The sequence below is a fragment of the Triticum aestivum genome, chromosome 4A (assembly GCF_018294505.1).
Source record: "Triticum aestivum cultivar Chinese Spring chromosome 4A, IWGSC CS RefSeq v2.1, whole genome shotgun sequence".
NCBI classification, from domain to species: Eukaryota; Viridiplantae; Streptophyta; class Magnoliopsida; order Poales; family Poaceae; genus Triticum; species Triticum aestivum.
Genome location: NC_057803.1, coordinates 69,291,203 through 69,311,036, shown reverse-complemented (window position 1 = coordinate 69,311,036; position 19,834 = coordinate 69,291,203). Strand labels below are relative to the sequence as shown.

The following is a 19,834-nucleotide window of genomic DNA, read 5'->3' as shown; positions in this document are numbered from 1 at the left end:
AAACATTCTGAATCAATCCATTGTTGCCTGTGATGGTGAGAAAGGGATTTAAATTCAAATTTTACCAAATATATCTTGCACCTTGAACTTCTAGGCATGAATTAGTTACCGTTTCTTATTTTTATGTACAACCTCTGTAAACTAATATAAGACCGTTTAGATCTAAATGGTCTTATATTAGTTTACAGAGGGAGTATTATTTTTCATAATAGAGAAATACTGACAGTGCATATGCAAAATTTGCAGGGAACATTTGGAGGACGGAGTCTTGTCCTTACTGGCCAAGCTGGTGTTGGAAAATCTGTATGTACTTCCTTCATGCTTGTATTCTCACAGTATTTCATATTCATTTGCGGAACCATAAATAGTCAAGGCATGTCATCAATTGTATCAAATCAGCTGGGGTAGCATTTTGATTCTTAGTGACATGATATGGCACATCATGAATCCAGGTTCTACTTGACCTGTTGAAAATCCAACCCATCCGTGGTAGTAGTGGATAAAATACAAGGTTAGAAGTTTTTTGTTGTTGTAAAAACAAAAAAAGGAGAATACATGCCCAACTTGAAATACCACCCATTTTGGGTAATAGCAGATCAAAGAAAAAAAAGAAGAGAATTCACCCCCAACTTGAAATAATATTGATAACAGAACTGCGGTGCAGCACCCCCTTTTCTCTAAAAAAAGAAATGATATCATGAATGCTAGTGGCTTTTAGTCGACACAAATGCATCCTCCAACTGTCTGTACTCCTTTTCTTTTGTTTGTGGTAGTTTTTTTTTTTGCATCTCCTCATTTGCCAAGGAGGATGTTACTTCTCAATGCTTAAGCTAAGAGAAGAACACGATAATTAACTATCAGTATTTTTGTTTGTTGAAGTATTAACTGATAAGTGATAATTTACTACTTGTTGCTTACCGCAGGCAACTGTCAAAGCGATTGCTGCTGAGATAGGAGCTGACTTATGTGAGTGGACAACCCCAGTACCAACACTATGGGCTGAGCTTGTGCATGCTAATTCAGGTAACCTATCTTTGAGGTCTAAACTTTCTCCCTTAGTCTGCAAATTATCTGCAAGATAATGTTCTGATAAAAGTATGGTCAAAGTCCATGCACTTCTATTGTATTCATGATTTACTATTTAATAGTCTAGTACGTAATCAGCTTTCCATTTATGACTCGCGAGCGCCTTTTATTAATTGATTATTCTTTTTCTTTTCAACGACCATTTGCAGAACTTGAGTATGTATCCAAGTTGGAAGAATTTGAAAATTTTGTGAACAAGATAAGGAAATACTCATTGCTTTCTCCAACCAGCATTGGATCCCCAAAAAAGCTAATTATCATTCTGATTGATGACATCCCTGTAACAAGTGGAAAAGCTTCATTTGCAAGACTGGGGAAATGTTTAACAGGACTAATTCAAAGTACTCAAATACCAACTGTCATTTCACTTACTCACCATTACAAAAATGAGGCTAATGATACTGCAACGTGGAACTCCGAGGAACTTGAGTCCTTGCTTCAAGGTGCTGGTGCTCATAAGGTACACTTGCCCAGTATAACTATAACTGCAGATTTTATTTGGCAGCTTTTATTATCATAATGGTAACAAGTTTTTGAACTTCGGTGCATGTCCCTCATAGTGCACCATTAATATCTATGCAGATTGTTTTCAATCCGGTAACCGTAAGTTCTATAAAAAAAATTCTTCTTAGGATATGCAAACAAGAAAGCTCTGGCACAACTGAAGAATTAGTGCATCAAATTGCTACATCTTGTGGAGGTGATATCAGACATGCGATAATGTCTCTTCAATACTATTGTCTTAATCCACGAAGGCTAGATTCTGCATTGGCAATAAGTGCTTCTTTGTCGGATTTAAAGGGTCATGCTACTCTAGCTCCAGCGCAGGACTGTTATGGCCTCGGCTCTGTAATTCATTCTCCATGCGGAAGGGATGAGACACTTACATTATTTCATGCATTAGGGAAGTTTTTGCACAATAAAAGGGAAACACATGGTGATGTCAACATTGGTACGTAATGATTATACCATCTTCTGTACAATTTTCTTCTTTACTTTGGTTCCTTTTCAAATAGATCTTCATTTCGCGGTGTGGTTAATTAAAACAGCATATATTGATTTAAATTGAAATGTCTATATATTCTTTATTTTTCTGAAGGTTGTTTCGTGGAACATATTTATTCACATTTTTCTAATTGACTTGTTTGAACTAGACAGAATTCCATCTTATATGCTAGTCCCTCAGTTCCAAAATAAGTGTCGTGGTTTTATTTGAACTGAAACCACAACACTTACCACGTGAACTGGAACAGAATTTGCCGCCCCATCGAGCTTGGGGGGCCTGGGCGTGCGAGACCTCGAGCGCGCCGGTCTCGCCCTGCGACTACGCTGGTTATGGTTCTCCAGAACGGACCCGGAGCGAGCATGGCAGGGGTTGGACCTTCAATTCGCGCCCACGGAACGTGCCCTGTTCTGGGCATCCACGTTCACGCTCATGGGGAACGGGCAGACTGCCCTGCTCTGGGAGGACCGATGGATACGTGGCCAATCCGTGCGCGAGCTCATGCCCAACCTCTACGGCTGCATCCCCAAGCGACGACGGAAGACGAGAACCGTGGTGGACGGACTCAATGGCAACTCCTGGGCACGCGACATCCAAGGCAACCTCGGCCTCCACGAGATTGGTCAGTATCTGCAGCTCTGGCAGATCATGCAGCGCACTGAGCTCTCCACCACACCGGACAGGTTGATCTGGAGATGGACGGCGAGTGGCATCTACTCCGCGCAGTCCTGCTACACGGCCACCTTCCATGGATCAACGAGCTGTCATTCCTGGAAGCTAATCTGGAAGTGTTGGGCGCCGCCGCGGGTCAAGTTCTTCCACTGGTTAGCCAACCAGGACCGCTGCTGGACGGCAGAGAGGCTGGCGCGCCACGGTCTCCAGCATCATCCCCGCTGCCTCCTATGTGACCAGCAACCGGAGACGATGCGACATCTGCTGCTGGAATGCCCCCTAGCCCGACAGGCATGGCACGAGACCCTGGCCTGGCTACGCATACCGGCCCCGATCCCAACACAAGAACTGTCGCTTACGGATTGGTGGAACCACGCCAAGGAAGACACGCCGCCGATCCTTCGCAAGGCCCTGAAATCTGTCGCGCTGCTCGTGCCTTGGATGGTCTGGAAACACAGGAACAGCTGCGTCTTCGACAATACGACTCCATCCCTTAACATGCTCTTAGATAGCATTCAGGACGAGGCCCGCGCATGGGCGGCAGCTGGGGCACCTGGTCTCCGACTTGTGCTGCCCCAAACCTGGGATGTGCATTAATCCACCTGCTGTAATCCACACATCCTCAGATGTCTGTAACTGAACCTCCCCCTTTTCAATGAAAAGAAACGCAAGGCTTTTGCGTTTTCTCGAAAAAAAAAACCACAACACTTATTTTGGAACGGAGGGAGTAGTTCATTTTCTATGCTAGTTTCTTTTGTACCTATACAGTCGTTTATTGAACAATGACCACACATCCTTTTCAGTCTATCTGATCTAACTTTAACATATAAGTTCTATAGTGATGTACCTTTATTGTTTATTGTAGAATATTTTCTTCGTTTGGCTATTCCTGTCTGTTTTTGCAGCATTTATCATGGTTGGAATTTGTGCTTGATTTATATTACCTTCATTTTCCTTAATTTACTTTGTCGTCTCAAAATAAGTGTCGCTGACTTAGTACAAAGTTTTACTAAATCAACGACACTTATTTTTGGACGGAGGGAGTACTTACTTGATTTCCATGTCTTGAATTCCACATTTTCGATAATGAATCGTGGTTACTGGCTACACACCAGTACAGTCTACTTTGTACCTTTTGCCTGGGTTAACAGTTTTTTTACTGGACTATGGGATGGAAGGTTGTGTTTTTCAGCATGTGTGGGAGAGCGGTGTTCATCATTTATATATAACTTAGCTTTTGGTCTCTGAACCTTTGTCATATTTTGTGTTGTAGATCTGGATTCATTTTCTCTCAAAGAACAGCTAAGAAGGAATCCACTAAAAATGGATGTTCCAGAGATGATTCTTTCTCAAGCACACGGAAAAGTACGGACTGTTGCTGACTTTCTACATGAAAATGGTAAACAGTAGAGAGCTCTACTTATATAAGGAGCATTATGAATATGAGTTTGCTTTTGTTCTTTTTATCTTATGCTCGCTCTTGAATATGAGTTTACTTGATTGTACATGGCGGGCTACATCATATGAGTTTTACTTGATTGTACATGTCGGGCAACATCATGTATTATGGAGTAAATTTCATGAAAACACCAGGTGAAAACATAAACCTGCAGAGATAAGGATTGATTCCACAAAGCTGCAAATTTAGGGAACAAATGCTATCGCAAAACTACTAAATTCCTGCCCAAACTCACACGTCATGCTCACTAATCCTGGACTGGTTCCATCTAGTAAGCCAAATCACTTGACCTCTGATCCAACATGGCAATTTTCAGCATGGAAATGATCAAGAATTTGAGAGCAACATATGGGCCCGGATGGTCAGACCAGGTGGCGATATAGGTGCACCCCAGAGCATCGTAGTTTTTGAGATACAATCAACCCCTAAATATCTAGTTCTGGGAAATTGGTCCTTAAACCTGTAGTTTTATGATAGTTTTAACATCAATCTGGTTTCGCGTGATATACTGTATACTGTACAATTATGCTTGTCAGAGGCTCACAGCTGCCAGTTGATCTCATGCTCATTTGTGAAACAGTGATTCTAGAACTACCAAAAATACTCGTGTGGATGTAGGGCGCTATAGACAAGTTGCTGCTTTAACTAAACATGCTGTATTTATGTTAACTTCTGTCATGCATCACTGCCGGTCACACGAACATGAATCAATGAGCCATATAATTGGTATATTCTAATATGACTAAATTCTAGTTTTGTACCCTGACTCTAGCTTCTTTATAGGAAATAGTGTGCTCAACTATTGACAGTACGTTCTCACTATTTTTTAGTTGTTAATGAATTCGTATTGATGTTTTACAGTTGTTGATTTCATCGACGATGATGCTGTTGATGATGCATGGGTTGTGATGTCATATTTGAGTGAGGCAGACTGCCTTCTTGCTGGCAGTCCAATCGCATCGGCTCATTGGACTGTAAATGAATCAAATGAGTCAGAAAACATGTCACAACTTATTGCTGCTTCTGTTGCAGCACGGGGAGTTCTTTTTGGAAATGCACATCCCTCACCCTCAAGGTACCTGCTTATCAATACAATTCTTTTAAGGATCCTGGGCTAATAATTTTTTCTCTGATTTGACCTAAGCAGATGGCATACAATACGCAGCCCGAAGGTCTGGCAAATTGAGCGTACATTTCGATCCACAAAGGTAATTTGACACCATGCTACCTTTCATGCATTTAACTTGATCTTGAAAAATGAGTTATGTATCCATCTTTGTGCACGTTGTCTTCTGTAATAAAGAAAATACATCGTGAGCGTCACTGTATGCTGATATCACATTTTTCTTCTTTTTGATTGAAGTCATCATGTATAAAATTTCGTTCTAGGCTTTTGAGACATCCAGGTGCTCTTCATTTGAATATATAAATCTCATTTTACTTTAATGTTGTACCGTGCTGATGAAAGTTCATAGCTGTACTTAGATCAGTGTGGCGCTGATCAGTTTTCCATTTTCATTCTATTCATGTTTGTCAGCTGGCATCTGATGATCAGTAATTTCGTTTTGCTGGAAACAACAATGCAGGGTCTGATTCTTAAAGAAAGATTTGATCCGTCCAGCACGTCTGGTTCTCGCAACTTCTCCGACGTGGTCACTGACTTCAGGCCTTTCGAGAGATGGATAAGCCCCCACAATGATATGGCCAGAAACAACCCCTCGTGCCACGACGTCGCAGGTGGCCCAAACTCCATTGATATGCTTGGTGCTGAAGGGAGTAACTGTGAAGAAGATGAAGATGAGATAGAAGAATGGTAAAAGTACAACCATGCTGATCTATCTCATATCAGATGTAATCTAGTTTGGTAGAGAGATTTTTCTTTTGAGGGGTTTTGGTAGAGATCTTTAGGAACTACTACCTCTGTAACTAAGTACTATAAGTTTAAATTGAACTGCAAAAACATCTTATATTTAGTTACGGAGCTAGTATAGTAGAGCAACATGTAAAACGTCAGAAGTACCTCTGAGTGGTTGGGTCATGTGTTTTTGGCCATGTTCGTTATTTCTGCGCAGTCCAACTGCCTACTACTGTTTGGCTCGCTTCCATTTCCTCGGTCAGCACAGCAAGTTGCATGCTCGCCGACGCCGTGCGTGTGTGTGACGCAAGCAATCAGTGCGCGTTTGGCCGATACGCGCAGCAAATCCCGTGTCAAAGGAAAGAACAATCCCGAGCTAGATCATGCGCCCCAGTGTCAGATCAGATGCAGGAGATCTCAGATGTTGACTTACTGTACGGCGTCATGTGCCACACGGCCAAGAGGATCCAAGCGTGCATTCTTTAATCCAAGGTCAATCCTGCGCGTAAGATTCACATCGCCATCACAATCCGCCAACCGATAAAAAAAGTAAGAAAAGAGAAGAGCAGAGCATCGACCGACACGCACGCCAAACGCAACTCTCGTCTCTCCCGTCAGCGTCAGGCCATCGTTCGCACCCGCCACGCCCCCCCCTGAAAACTGGAATGCTGCTTCGCGGCTGGTGCTTCAGCCCTCCTCGCCTGAGATTCCTTCCGTCGCCGCCGCCTCCTGCCCGCCCGGCGGCTCGAATCGCGCCCACCGCTCTCGTGATCTAGCCTCGTTGAGGGCGCGGCCGTGCCGGGCGCCGGCGCCGGCGGCCATGTTCTGGAAGGACAGCAGCGCCCGGAGCAGCAGCAGCAGCGGCCGGGAGCAGAGCGGCGTCGGGCCCTTCGGCCAGGTGCGCGTCCTCGTCGTCGGCGATTCAGGTCCGTCCTCTCCTCCCCGTGCCTCCCGTCCCGTCTGTGACTCCCTGGAACCTCTGGTGGTCGGCGAATGGCGTGAGATCGGGAGAACGTAGAATAGGCATGTGTTATTGATGATCGTGAATTGCCTATTGAGAGCCTGTTCGTCAGTGTCCGGTTCCGCCTTCGTCCTCGGATCACACATGGTGAACAAATCGAGTACAGAAAGGAGTGTTGTGAGTTGGGTCGGGACAATGGTCCATCCTTCTGAACTTTTCCTGCTTGGATGTGGGTGATTGGGAGGCCTAATGGAGTGGGAGACACTCGTCCCTTTGCCCTTGTACCACTACATTTGTTTACTTTTTGTATGTACAAATCATTCAGTAAGCACGCCAATCAATTTTAGAAAATCCTTTCCTTGGGCGCAAAAAAAATCTGACCGAAAGATCACCAAGTGCAACCTTCGTTTCACATATGCTTCAATGCACTTAATATTTGGGTCTTGGAGGGGAGATAACTGCAATAGGGAGTTTTGCTGTGGCAACTACGGACTATAGCCGTATTCAGTGGTATAGAAGGATTTTCTCTCTTTTTTCTGAAACAAGTATTGTGGTGTCTGCAATTTGTGATGTTGTCCTGCTATGCGTCACGCCATGATCTGGACTACAACATGAAGCAATGCCAAGTAAAATCTGAACTAGGGCCATGCGTGGAACCTGGTTATTTATTTGTTATAAGTTCCTTATTGCATTCGCCGCCCTTAGAAACACAGAAAAAATATATTCAATGCAACCTTCTACTGTATTTTCTGAACTGTGCTCAACTGCCCATACAAGTTACTCTGTTACACCAACAGTGGCTGAACCTTTTGTATGCGCCTGAGAATCGGTAGTCAAAAAACCACACCATAATTGCATGCTGTTGTACTCTTCTGAATATGGTGGTTCTTCAGTTGTATTAAATTTTAATATTGCTCTTATTTCTCTCAGGTGTTGGTAAATCTTCACTGGTGCATCTCATCTTAGAAGGATCTGCTATTGCTCGACCAGCTCAGACAGTAGGATGTGCGGTGGGCATTAAAGTAGGTGCTCTTGCTCTGTGCTTTCCCAGCTTGTACCATTTGCACTTTTTTAAATCCACTTACATTGTCACTGTTATTATTTCAGCATGTTACTTGTGGAAGTGCAGGGGGGTCTTCTAATAACATCAGTAATGATGCTGAAAGGAATTTCTTTGTTGAGCTTTGGGATGTCTCAGGGCATGACCGCTACAAAGCTTGTCGTTCGATTTTCTATACACAAATCAATGGTAAATGACGTTTTTCTCTTAATTACCAGCGTGTTACTGCTCTATACATCTTGGTACCCAGCACGGCCTATCTTTAGTAGTTTCGTACTGTATGAGCAAGCTGATCTATTTTGTTATTTGACCCAAAAACCCTTCAAGGGAAGGATTTGTTTTTATATTTGCAGCTGCTAATGCCTAAGTCCTGAGATTGTAACAGCTCTTTTGTATTTGTTGTTCTTGCTCCACTTAGTTCAGCAGCTTCAGCTGATGAAACCTCTTAGAAACACTCGTTCTTCTTTAGATCCATAGAGAAATACTTATTACAACAGTTTTTTTTCTTTCAAATACAACATTCACTGTTCCCAACATTGTCCGTCAGGTGTCATTTTTGTTTATGACCTCTCCCAGAGGAAGACCAAGACAAATTTGAATAAATGGGCAGTTGAAGTTGCGGAAACAGGCACCTTTTCAGCCATACTTGGATCTGGTGGACCAGGAGGACTTCCAGTGCCTTACCTTGTAATTGCTAACAAAGTGGATATTGTTCCAAGCGATGGCTCTAGAGTCAGAAGTGGAAGTATTGTTGATCTTGCTCGTCAATGGATTGAAAAGCGGGGTCTTCTTCCTCGCAGTGAAGAACTTCCGCTCACAGAGAGCTTTCCTGGGAACTCTGGTCTCATCTCGGTTAGGTTTCTTGTTGAATACCTTCTGCTCATCTCTTGCTCTACATTCAATTTACGTTCTTTTATGGAACAGCCATCTTTTTTCGTTCTTTGTCATTTCAGTTATTTTTTGCATAACATGCTAACCTTTGATTGCAGGCTGCCAAAGAAGCAAGATATGACAAAGAAGCTGTGACCAAGTTTTTCCGCATGGTTTGTTTCAACTATTTCATTGATTTGCTTTTTCATACTTCCTTTTTTTTTCATCTGCTAATGCTGTTGGGATGCATCTTTCAGTTGATCAGGAGAAGATATTTCTCGAACGAACCTGCTGTGCCAAGTCCCTGGTCTCTTATTCCAAGGGAAGATAGCATCCTTCCTGTAGTGACTCGCAAAGATGATGCCGATAGCTTTCAAAGGAAAAGGTGAGCATGCCTAACATGAAAAAAATTCAACTCCCCCACTCAAAGAAATCACAACGCATACAAATAAATGGAAAGCAAAGTATAAAGGAGAACTTTTTTGTCACCCCAAGCATAACTGTGAGCCCATATTAAACATGTTGTATAGTTGCACTTATGCACACATTTTTGCAGCTATAGCGGCGAGGACTTCATGTTCAATGGGGTACCACCACTGCCGGCACAAAGGAACCTCCCACCACCACCAACTCTCGACCCACAGCTGCCGGTGTTTTCTTCAGATAACTACAGATATCACAGATTCTCCTCGCCATCGCTTACTGAGATGAGCAGCAATAGAACAAGCCGTGAAAATTTTAATGTATAATGCAGCGGATGTCAAAAGGCTTAAAGGGCATCACCTGCTACCTGGGAAGCATATGGCATCTGCTGCCTTGGTGGTGTTGGATTCCAGCTGGTATCATGAACCATCCGATGCCTTCCTTTGCAGCATACGGAAGGTGCCCAGTTGGTCTTCTTTGTTGGCCTAGTCTCTAGCTGATTGCTAGTGGCGACTCCTGTATTCTTTTTCCTCCATACCTGTTCATTCAATATAGTGATTACTTGTCATTTCCATAATGCAAGTAACTGGAAAATGGCACCCCGGTTCGAGAAATACATAGCAAAAGAGCAGGGGACAATGGACTATACAGTGATATAGGATAAAAATATCTTTAGTGTTGCATTTTCTGTAACTTATAAATTAGGAATTGGAGTGGCCTGAAACTTTTTAGGGCCGATGCAAGATTTTAAAAGGTGGGAACAGGAAAAACATAGTAATAATATACTCCCTCCGTCTCAAAATAAGTGTCTTGAGCTTAGTGCAAATTTGTACTAGAGCTAGTACAAAGTTGAGACACTTATTTTGGGACGGAGGGAGTATCATTTATTTGAATGTTTCCTCACATGTGGTGGCGCGCGTATGCACCTTATAATACTCGATTTTTCTCGAGGAAAATATGACATTGTTTGTTGATTGCCTGATTGCATCTGCAATAGCACTTTGAGTTTAATTTAGCTAGCTAGTTTACATAAAAAATAAAGGCGTGTGCGTGTCTACCATCCTTCAATCCACATGATCAATATATCCATTATTTGTGTTTCACATTTTTTCCTTCATTTTCTGTGTGTGCTCCCAACGCGAATTCATAATGCCCCTAAACACAAGAATGTCTTAACTGAGAAGGCCCGTGCTCAGACTCTGGTAATTACTCCTTGGAGTACTCCATTCATTCCTTCCCCAAACACAAGGAATATTAGTTTTTTTCTAAGTCAATCTTTTAAAGTTTATTCAAGTTTATATGAAAAATAGACCAACGCCTATAATACCAAATAAATATAGTAGTATAACAGCATTTCATGATGCATCTACTGGAATTGAGTTGCTATTGTTTTTTAACCTATAAACTTTGTCAAAAGAAAATTATATCCACAAGGCAAATTCATAATGCCCCTAACACAGGTATGCATGCCTCTTCGATGAGAAGACCTTCTTCTTATATACTCCCTCTTTTTTGTGTGCATGTTTTTTTTTCTGCGCATGTTTGTATATACTCGCTCTGTTCCTAAATATAAGGTGTATTAGTTTTTCAAAATGTCAAACATTGTCTATGTTTGACCAAGTTTATAGCAAAATATATAACGATCTACCATACTAAATAAATAAAATAAAAATATATATTTTCATCGTGAATCTAGTGATAATGATTTGGTATTTTAGACATTGATATTTTTGTCTATAAACTTGGTCAAAGTTAGAGAAGTTTGACCTTTGAAAGAATAATACACCTTACATTTAGAAACGGATGCTTGTTCAAGAAAAGAAAAATGTCCTGGAGACATTGATCTTGTTAGTGGAACAAGGGGCATTTCTTTTATCACATGAAACAACTCAGATTGAGCTTACATGTGTGCATCTATATAGTTTCCACTACCAAATTTCAGTTCAAATGCTACTGTTTGTCTTCAGAATTAAAACATCGAGATGGGGTAAAGGGACTTGGAAGAAAAATGAAATCCTTTTAACCCCGCAAAAAAAAAGAGATAAAACTGTCCATTCATAACTGATGTCTAGCTAATAGTGTCCACCGGATACATACATGCACACAAAGATCACAAGAAAAACAATGTGTACACGCGCCAATATCTCGCCAAGCACGAGATTTAATTTAAGTAACACATAAACATCACCACATACATTATACTCTTTTTTTAAGTTACCACATACATTATACTTACTAGAGTAATTAATCTCTTGATACAAGGTAATTCAAAAAACACCCCATCAAGAACAAGAGCATACGCGCGCACGCAGGCACGTAACGTACAGTACGTAAACCCTAGATATATATCTAGTAGGACCACACAATTAAAGCTTAATCAACATCATCTTCTTCACCTGAATCGGTCGACGGCTGGACCCCATCTCGCACCGCGTCCATCGATCTGACGGCCACATCACGGTCACGCCACCGACCATCGCTCCAGCATCACACAACTCTTCTTCCTTTGTCTTCTAGTAGTGGTACGTATTTTCCCAGCCAGGAAATAATAGTATTGGAGGGAAATAATTAACAGTAGCAACGGCACGCCGGGATCACGTACGTGCGTACGCGGCGCGGCGGGGTGATTGTCACGATACTAGAGGCGGAGGAGGCGGCGGAGGCCGTCGGCGGCGGCCGCCTCAGCGTTGCAGGACGGGGCAGGCGGCACCACCTTGCCGGCCGTGGCGGAGTGGGGAGACGCTTTGACGACGAGGGAGAACCTGGGCAGCGGCAGGCTGCTGGGCGGCGGCGCCAGCGCGTGCAGCAGGTCCTGCACGCAGCTCCGGGCCAGCTCCTGCTCGAGGTCGTCCAGCGCCTCGGTCACCGCCGGCGCGGGCGGCAGTGGCGCCGCCCGCTCCAGCGGCTTCTTCTTCTTCTGCTCCCTTGCCGGTTCTGCGGTCGGCGGCTTGGCCGGCCTCCTCCTCCTGTCTCTCTGGCTCAGCTGGCGTGAGGCCGCAGGGGGCGCCGCTGCCGGCGCGACGGTCGTGGGCGGTGCCGGCCTGACGGCACGTGGCGGTGTCGGAGGTGGTGGGTAGGGGAAAGTGGCGTACTTGGTGGCGGTGGGCGGGAGCGGCAGGAGCGGTGGCTGGTTGGACGGCAGGAGAGGGAGAGACGGCGACGAGTATATCGGCGGCCTGGCGTACGCATACGGGAGAGCGGGGGCGGGGGCGGAGTTCCATGCGCCGCTTTTCTGGAAGTGATGGTACTGCGGGCACGTGCGGGAGGAGCCGTACGCGCCGTGCGGCCTCGCCGGCCTCCCGCCATAGACGCCCCTCTTCGGGTACTCGAAGCTTCCGGAAGAACGATCCAGCAGAACGTTCTCCATGTCAAACTAGATAGGAGTAGGAGGAGAAGAATTAAGAGAGCAACAAGAAATAAAGAAGGATGGGAATGAAGTGGAAGAACTTGTATTAGTTTTGCATGAAATCTGCAAGAAGAAGCTAGCTACTCGTAGATCCTTGGGAAGAAAAACAACAAGGATGCTAGCTAGGATCGATCGATCGATCGGGGGTTTTAGATCGAGAAGGGATCAAGAACATGCAAGAAGGGGAAGTGGACCAAAAAGATGGAAGCTATCTATATCAGTGATGAAGAACCGAAGAAAAGGCCGGCCGGCGCTCTATCTACGGTGGAGAGGAGAGGAGGGGAGAGGAGGGAGCAGCTAGCCAATGCATGCACTAAGCCCACCCTGGCCTCCGGGCTACAGCTCTAGGGGGTGCAACGCCCTCTCTTTTATAGAGCAAGGCTGATGAGATGGGCTGGTTGGTTGGTTGAGTACTGTGGGGGGTGATTTGACCTCACATAAACTATCTTCCTCGAACTTTCTTGTGTGTTACTAATGGCAGGTTTGCACGTGTTAATTTTACTATGGCATGGGGGTTAGAAACTTTTGCTGATGCCCCTCTAGAGGATGGTAATTACTGATTCCTTGCCTCTCCCGGAGCATTATTCGGAGAATGGCATTCATGGATAGATGTCTTATTCTTGGCAAAAGAACCTCGTCTTTTTTTATTTTTGCGGGGAAAAGAACCTCATCTTTATATATTTCTAGCTTTAGGTTGCGTTCGGTATGGGAGGTGGTTCCAACTATTCTAGCATATTCCTTGATTTTCATAAAAGATTTTGAAATTAGTACAGCATAGTGCAATCCGCTGACCAAGCCTTATAGTACATGCACATTGTACTCATTTATCTGTGTCTTGGGGTTTTAAGATGTTTTTTGATTGAGACTTGTCCCTTGGCCAAGTGAGGGTAAAAATGCGATCATGAAAATGTATTATTTTCATGGAATACATTTAAGTATCTATACATCATGACATTAGATTTCGACTACGATGTTACCAAATTATGTCTTTCGGTTATATGGCCTAAAAAAATCATGCCTTTCAATTATGCTATGTCACTGGCTGCTTCTTAATGGCTCATTCACATTGGAGGATTTTTGGAATGCTCCTAAGGCATTTTCATCCATGTTTACTAGCATTCGTTTTGACAGGATTCTTAGCGTTAAGCTACTTGCACCATTTCTGTGATTTGAAATGATGTAGACCGAATGAGCCCTAACCGTTTCATTTTGCCGCTTGACATAATTTTTTCTATCCAACCGATCACAATTATTTGAAAACGTCATAGATAGATGGGAGAAAATTTATCCTGCCACTCACTATGCAGTGCCGGCCGGTAACTAATTAAATAGTGTGCGTTTACCTTGTTCGATTTGTTTTGGCCGAGGACCGAAAAAAGAAGTGCAAGTGGGGGTGGTTCTGCAAAACAAAAATGCCGACATGCGCAGTTCAGGCAACCGCTGCCACCTGATACTCCCTCCGATTCTTTTTTGTCTGCGCCTAAGAGCAGACCCGGATACCAAGAGGTGGGCTCGCTGCATGCTATATGGACAGAAATGCCCCTCTGCGCATGCGCGTGGACGGGAGGAGCAAAGCAGCAATAAATGCCCCCATGCAACCCATTGGCTCTCCGCCCGCATTCTCCTCTCTCTGCATGTTGCATGGCTGTCTATCTCTCTCTCTCACACGACGTGCATGCCGTGACGCTGGCCTATGAGCAGCTCGAGTAGAGATAGCAATCTTCTCTTCAAAAGAGATGTGATCTTCCACAGATTTTTGCTTCGATCAAAACTGTATAGCGCCAACAATTCAAGTTCCCTCCTAAACGCAACACAGCGCAATTTCACTTCCCTCCTAAACAAGCAGAGCGCCATGAAGTAGCCTCGAAAATTTGCTTCGAAAATTAGCTTACCGGCCGCCAGCGCCATGGATTTGCAGTTCCCTCCAAAACCAAAAAATCATGTCTATAAATCAAGCTCCATGGAAAGACCAGCCTACACACCTCTCCTTAGTCCGTATGCTTTTCCCTGCATCAGCACGAGCATGCAATGGATCACCTCGACCTCAACTCCGCCATTAACTGGAACGAGGTTGAAGAACACTATGATGGCAATGCTGAAGACATGCATTACGTGTATGTGTTCGAGGAGAGCGATGACGGTATGGATCGAGTTTTTCCCTTTGATCTTATGCCGTTTTATCTTCCCTTCTTGATCTGTTGCCCACGTTTAAATTTCAGAAGACGCTGCTGCGGAGCATGCCCATGGCGACGAACGCGGCGTGCACGACGCCAGTGCCCCAGGCGGAAGCGGAAGCGGAAGCGGTGGTCCGAGCCCTGCTGACCGCGTGCACGGCGCCGATGCCCCAGGCGGAAGCGGAAGCGGTGGTCCGAGCCCTGCGGACGGCGTGCACAGCGCGGACACCCCAGGCGGAAGCGGGGGTAGTGATCCGAGCCGTGCCGACGTCGGCGGCGGCCGCGAGAACAGGTTTTCCTTGCCGCGGCCCAGGCAGATGGGTGGGACATTCGTTTGGTGTGTCAGCCACCGAACTCCCCTGATCTTAACATACTTGATCTAGGATTTTTTGCTGCCTTACAATCATTGTTTCAGAAGTTATTTCCAGGTTCCATTGATGACATAGTCCGCAAGGTGTGCCAGGCATTTGAGCAATACCCAGCTGAGAGGTGCAACAGGATATTCCTAACTCTACAATCTTGCATGCATGAGGTTTTGAAGGATAAGGGAGGCCAACACTACAAGGTGCCGCACATGAGGAAGCTAGTCCTTGCAAATGTTGATGCCCTCCCGGTGAAGTTGCCTTGTGATCGATCCATCGTGGACGAGGCGAGGGCTTTTTTACTTCAGTAGTGTGGTGGTATTTTGTTGGAATCAGATCGTGATCCATCTTTTGAGTGCTATTGTTGATGTAAGAAGATTATGTAATCGATCTTTGAGTGCTATTGCTGGTGTAATCAGATCATGTAATCCATCTTTTGAGTGCTATCATGATGCAATCCAAACGTTGCAAAAAAAGAAGAACCATATTTCAAACAGAACAACTAGCTAGCAGCACAAGTCAAACTAAACAACTGGTTTCACATAGGTTCACGTCAAACAAAACAACTAGTAGCAAGATCATCACATTGGTTTAACTAGCAAAAGTTCTTCAACTCCAGCATCGCACCTGCATGGTTCAAACTCCACAAGGCTGATCATCACTCATGAAACTCCGGCAGATAAATTTTCATGAACTCACGCTTTGTCGTTTCATCCGGCACAGAGAATTGCTCCGGCAGTGGCAAAGATTCTTCCTCCGGCATCGAGTCAGGAGCATAAAGAAGAGATGCATCAATGTCGCCGGCCTCTTCACCCTCCGTGCCGGCCAGCAACTCCTCGTCGTTTGTCGTCTCGTTGCTGCTTTCTGGGTCAACTTTGCCATTGTCCACGAGCGCGCGCACCTGGTCATTGCCGTCTCCTGCCACTATCTTGACAGCGCCGTGCATGCTGCCGTCGCGCTCCAGTGCGTGCACGCTGCTGTCCGCGAGCAAGCGTCCCCATCGCGCACACCTTGGGCAGTTTGTGTTGCCTCGTCCATGGCCACCACACAAAGAGCACGGGAAGCCAGGTGTGTAACCGTAACAGTTGGACATTAGATCTGCATCATCGGAAAATGATGCACTCACCTCCGGCGAGTGTACTTTTGCATGCATGCCGCCGTCGCTGGCGACGCCCTCCGCAAACGCATGGCCTCCCGAAGCGAGCGCCGGGAGGACGACGTCGCCCTCCTCCGCGACCACCTGGACGCCGAGCGGGTGGATGACGCCGTCCGCGAGCGCGCCATCGCCCTGTTGGATGCCGCCCTCCACGGACACGCCGTGAGGCAGCTGGAGGACGCCGTCCGCGAGCGCGCAATCGCCCTGCAGGACGCCGCCCTCCACGGACACGCCGTGAGGCAGCTGGAGGACGCCGTCCGCGAGTGCGCAATCGCCCTGCAGGACGCCGCCTGTCGTGGGAACGCCGTCGCGCGAGTGGTCGACGCCGTTCTTGAGTGCTCCGTCGTCCTTCTGGACGGCGCCCTCTGCGGGAATGCCGTAGTGCGGATGGACGTCGCCGTCGTCAAGCGCGCCGTCGTCCGGGGCGCTGCAGTCAGCGAGCATGCTGTCCTCCGCAAGCAGGCTATCAAGCACGAGCTCGCTGTCTTCTACAGGCTGGCTGTCTTCCCACAAGTAGCTAGACTCCATGAGGTTGAGCTTGAGAGGGAGGAGAAGAAGATGGAGTAGAAGGCGAGTAGATAGGAGGAGGACGCATGCGTGCTGGCGTACTGTACGAGGAAGAAAAAGGAGGCGAGCTAGCTGGCTTAATTAATGCGAGAGAAGGAGGCGAAGCGAAGGAGGAGGGGTATTCCAGGAAAGAATGGGTGGCTGAACCGAACGCGCAGACCATTTCGGATTTTTCGGGAAAAAGTTATACGCAGACTAAATGGGATCGGAGGGAGTATAATCTAAGCACTATAGATTACGAAAACAACTGCGCGTCAATGACGGTGGGCCCCGAAGGTCTCCACGGGCAACGCGGCCCCGCAACGTACGGCGGTACGCCCGAAGCCAGCCAGCCCACCCATAAAGATCTGCCAGACCGCCTTTCTGGCCGGTCTCGTCCTCGCTGCCGTAGCGCGAATCCGGAGGACAGGGACCAACTGCGGCTAGGCCGGCAACCGCCAGACCGGCGCCGGCCGTCCGATGGGCCGCATCGGCCCGTCCGTCCGATCCGGAAAGCGACGCCGCCGACCTGCTTTCTTCTTCTTCTTTCCTCCACCCGCCTTTCCTTTCCTGCCCGGGCCGTATAGGCGATAGACAGGGTCCACCGGCCGGCGCCCGCGCCAGCGCCGCCCGGGGATTTCCGTAGCCTTGCCTGCCTGGCTGGCTGGCTGGCCTTTTTCAAAGACCCGCGTGCGTGCGTCAATGGGCGAGCGACTTTTCGCCTAACGATCCAGCGCTTGCGTGCCGTCGGATGCGATCGACAACCAATGGGCGGTGCAGATCGCCGCGGATGATTCCTGATGATCAGTTGCAAGCATGACCTCATGAAACCTACTACCTGGTCACGGCCCTTGCAAACCAAGCCTCGGGGTTGCCTTGGGGGGGTGTGCTCACCGGCAACAATGCAACACCTGTCCTGAAATTGCAGGGCTTCGTCAACTCATGACCCCTTCAAAAAACATGAACTTTTTAAAAGGGTATAGTTTTTGCATTATCTTGAATTTGCATCAAGTGATATGTAAGTGCCTTTCGCAAAAAAAAAGTGATACGTAGTGCAAAGTAATTAAGTAATCTTTAGGGTATGCCACAAAAAAGAGTAATCTTGGGAGAAACAACTAGTATGTGTTATAATCTTACAAGTAGACAACCCACATAGATTTTTATTATTACAAAGGATTACGATTCTCCAAAATTATTTGAAACCCAAGGGTCATCTACGATTTCAGAACAAGTGTTGCACCCAGGCACGAGGAAGGTTGTAGCACGCAATGGTCCGTAAAGATCTAGGTATGCTAGCTAGCCTTAGACACGACGAAGTTAGATGGTTTCAATTAGTTTATTTATGTCCATTTGTGTTTTGTATCATAAATGCAATGATGTATTGGACATTTATCACTGGGGTTTAACTCAAGAACGCAACACAGAAAGAACTTAGCAGAGAATGTGCCTCACAAAAAATTCTAGATTGCAACAAAGTCCTTGGAGTACTATTTAAAAAAAATTAATACTTAAGTTCTTTGGGTTTACAACCGGAAACATCTCACTCAGACATTATGTCTTCACAACTGGTTTTTTGAAATCCACACTTGGTTTTGTCATTAAAGTCGTTTTTATTGTAACTACACATACTGAATTAGACAATGTTCTTTGGAAAAACCCGACATAAGAAGATAAGAAGATACATATGTCATGTGCAAGTGCCAACTTTATGCTTAGAGAGTACGTCCATGTAGTTACTCATCAAAAAAGAGAAGAATATTGCAATGTTATCACTAACCTTGAGGCCCAAGCATCTCATGCACTACCTCTTTTATTCAGGTTTGGGTAAAGGATAGGTTTTATTCAAGAAAGACACGAGCCCGTTATTATTTAGGGTGTTGTTCCCCTGAGTGGAATTCATCTAAGCATCATGGGAAGCACGTGGGCTCGCTATGTGATGAATATCTCTTCTTTTATTTTATGACAGGGATGTTGAAGATTTGGTAAGCACTGACCAAGTGTAAAAGGATAAGAAAATATTCTTAGGATGAAAGTAAATATATTTTTTGCAAAGGGAAAATTATGTTTTATCTTAGCAAGATAGTACTATGATGCTGAATGAGTAATGGGTGCGAGGATGCGAGGCGAGAAAGGTTAGAGTAAAAAGGGGAAAAGTAAGTAGGTGTGGTATTTGAACTTTTGTTAAAGGAGAAGATCAACTTGAAACTTACCACGTGGTTTTACATGAACCTGAAAAACATAAGTGGAAAAGCTAAGGTAAAGTATAATGGTTAGGTACGATAGTATGACCAATTAGGCTAAGCCTACTTCATTATGAAAAGAAATGCTTAACGTGTGTTGCTCGCTATGGTAATGATTATTGTTGGACTACAGAAGGTGTAGTCATTGCTGAAATCTTACCTAAGTTTGATTTACTAAACTAATTTTTATAGCTAGTAGTTAGGCGCAACTCGTTTTTCTTAGACAAAGGATAATTTCCCACAATCTTCGTAGTTGATGCACATGCTACAATTAAAGTTTCAGAAATATTTATGTAGCCATGTAACATAAAAAAAACAGGATACACGGCGAAAATGTCGTCGATATACTATAGTTCATACTAGCATTTCATACAGATTACAGAGTAACACTGCAACTATATCACGTAGTCATGTGAATTTAGAAAAGGTAATGAACTAAGAAACAAAATTATTAGATTGAAATTAAAAGATCAAGAAGGGCAACAATTTACACCAGAGAATAAGTTCTGATGTTTTTTTGTGGAGGAAGTTAGCTTTTGCAATAGCAATAAGTGGGTAGAT

The 19,834-nt window shown here is 45.2% G+C and overlaps 3 protein-coding genes across 6 annotated transcripts in view; 2 read left to right on the top strand and 1 right to left on the bottom strand.

Annotated features, from left to right (window-relative positions):
* LOC123085199 (cell cycle checkpoint protein RAD17) overlaps positions 1–6,307 on the top strand; it is an 11,696-nt gene extending 5,389 nt beyond the window's left edge. For all 3 annotated transcript variants that reach the window (XM_044506805.1, XM_044506804.1, XM_044506806.1), the window contains 8 exons: positions 247–303; positions 924–1,023; positions 1,236–1,546; positions 1,669–2,038; positions 4,035–4,160; positions 5,082–5,295; positions 5,368–5,428; positions 5,807–6,307. In XM_044506805.1, coding sequence (XP_044362740.1) covers positions 247–303; positions 924–1,023; positions 1,236–1,546; positions 1,669–2,038; positions 4,035–4,160; positions 5,082–5,295; positions 5,368–5,428; positions 5,807–6,037 — 1,470 coding nt within the window. In that variant the 3' untranslated portion in view covers positions 6,038–6,307. The remainder of the gene's footprint in view (positions 1–246; positions 304–923; positions 1,024–1,235; positions 1,547–1,668; positions 2,039–4,034; positions 4,161–5,081; positions 5,296–5,367; positions 5,429–5,806) is intronic.
* Positions 6,308–6,652: 345 nt separating this feature from the next.
* On the top strand, positions 6,653–10,142 carry LOC123085198 (small GTPase LIP1). 2 transcript variants are annotated; one of them, XM_044506803.1, is made up of 7 exons: positions 6,653–7,001; positions 7,967–8,058; positions 8,166–8,285; positions 8,673–8,948; positions 9,086–9,139; positions 9,224–9,351; positions 9,523–10,142. In XM_044506803.1, exons 1-7 carry the CDS (start codon positions 6,896–6,898, stop codon positions 9,713–9,715), a joined length of 969 nt encoding a protein of 322 aa, XP_044362738.1. In that variant the 5' UTR covers positions 6,653–6,895; the 3' UTR covers positions 9,716–10,142. The 2 variants fall into 2 exon arrangements, with proteins under 2 accessions (XP_044362738.1, XP_044362737.1); XM_044506802.1 differs by having other exon boundaries at positions 8,144–8,285; positions 8,644–8,948.
* A 1,376-nt stretch (positions 10,143–11,518) lies between these two features.
* On the bottom strand, positions 11,519–13,148 carry LOC123085197 (vegetative cell wall protein gp1). Its single transcript, XM_044506800.1, has one exon. It carries the CDS (start codon positions 12,754–12,756, stop codon positions 12,028–12,030), a length of 729 nt encoding a protein of 242 aa, XP_044362735.1. The 5' UTR covers positions 12,757–13,148; the 3' UTR covers positions 11,519–12,027.
* Positions 13,149–19,834: the final 6,686 nt, after the last annotated feature.

What these genes read in the sequence shown, in the direction of transcription:
- LOC123085198 (XM_044506802.1), top strand. Translation starts at nt 6,896, where the DNA reads ATGTTCTGGAAGGACAGCAGCGCCCGGAGCAGCAGCAGCAGCGGCCGG. An exon ending in CCTCGTCGTCGGCGATTCAG is followed by an intron (nt 7,002 to 7,966) that starts GTCCGTCCTCTC and finishes TATTTCTCTCAG; the next exon opens with GTGTTGGTAAATCTTCACTG. An exon ending in GATGTGCGGTGGGCATTAAA is followed by an intron (nt 8,059 to 8,143) that starts GTAGGTGCTCTT and finishes TTATTATTTCAG; the next exon opens with CATGTTACTTGTGGAAGTGC.
- LOC123085197 (XM_044506800.1), bottom strand. Translation starts at nt 12,756, where the DNA reads ATGGAGAACGTTCTGCTGGATCGTTCTTCCGGAAGCTTCGAGTACCCG.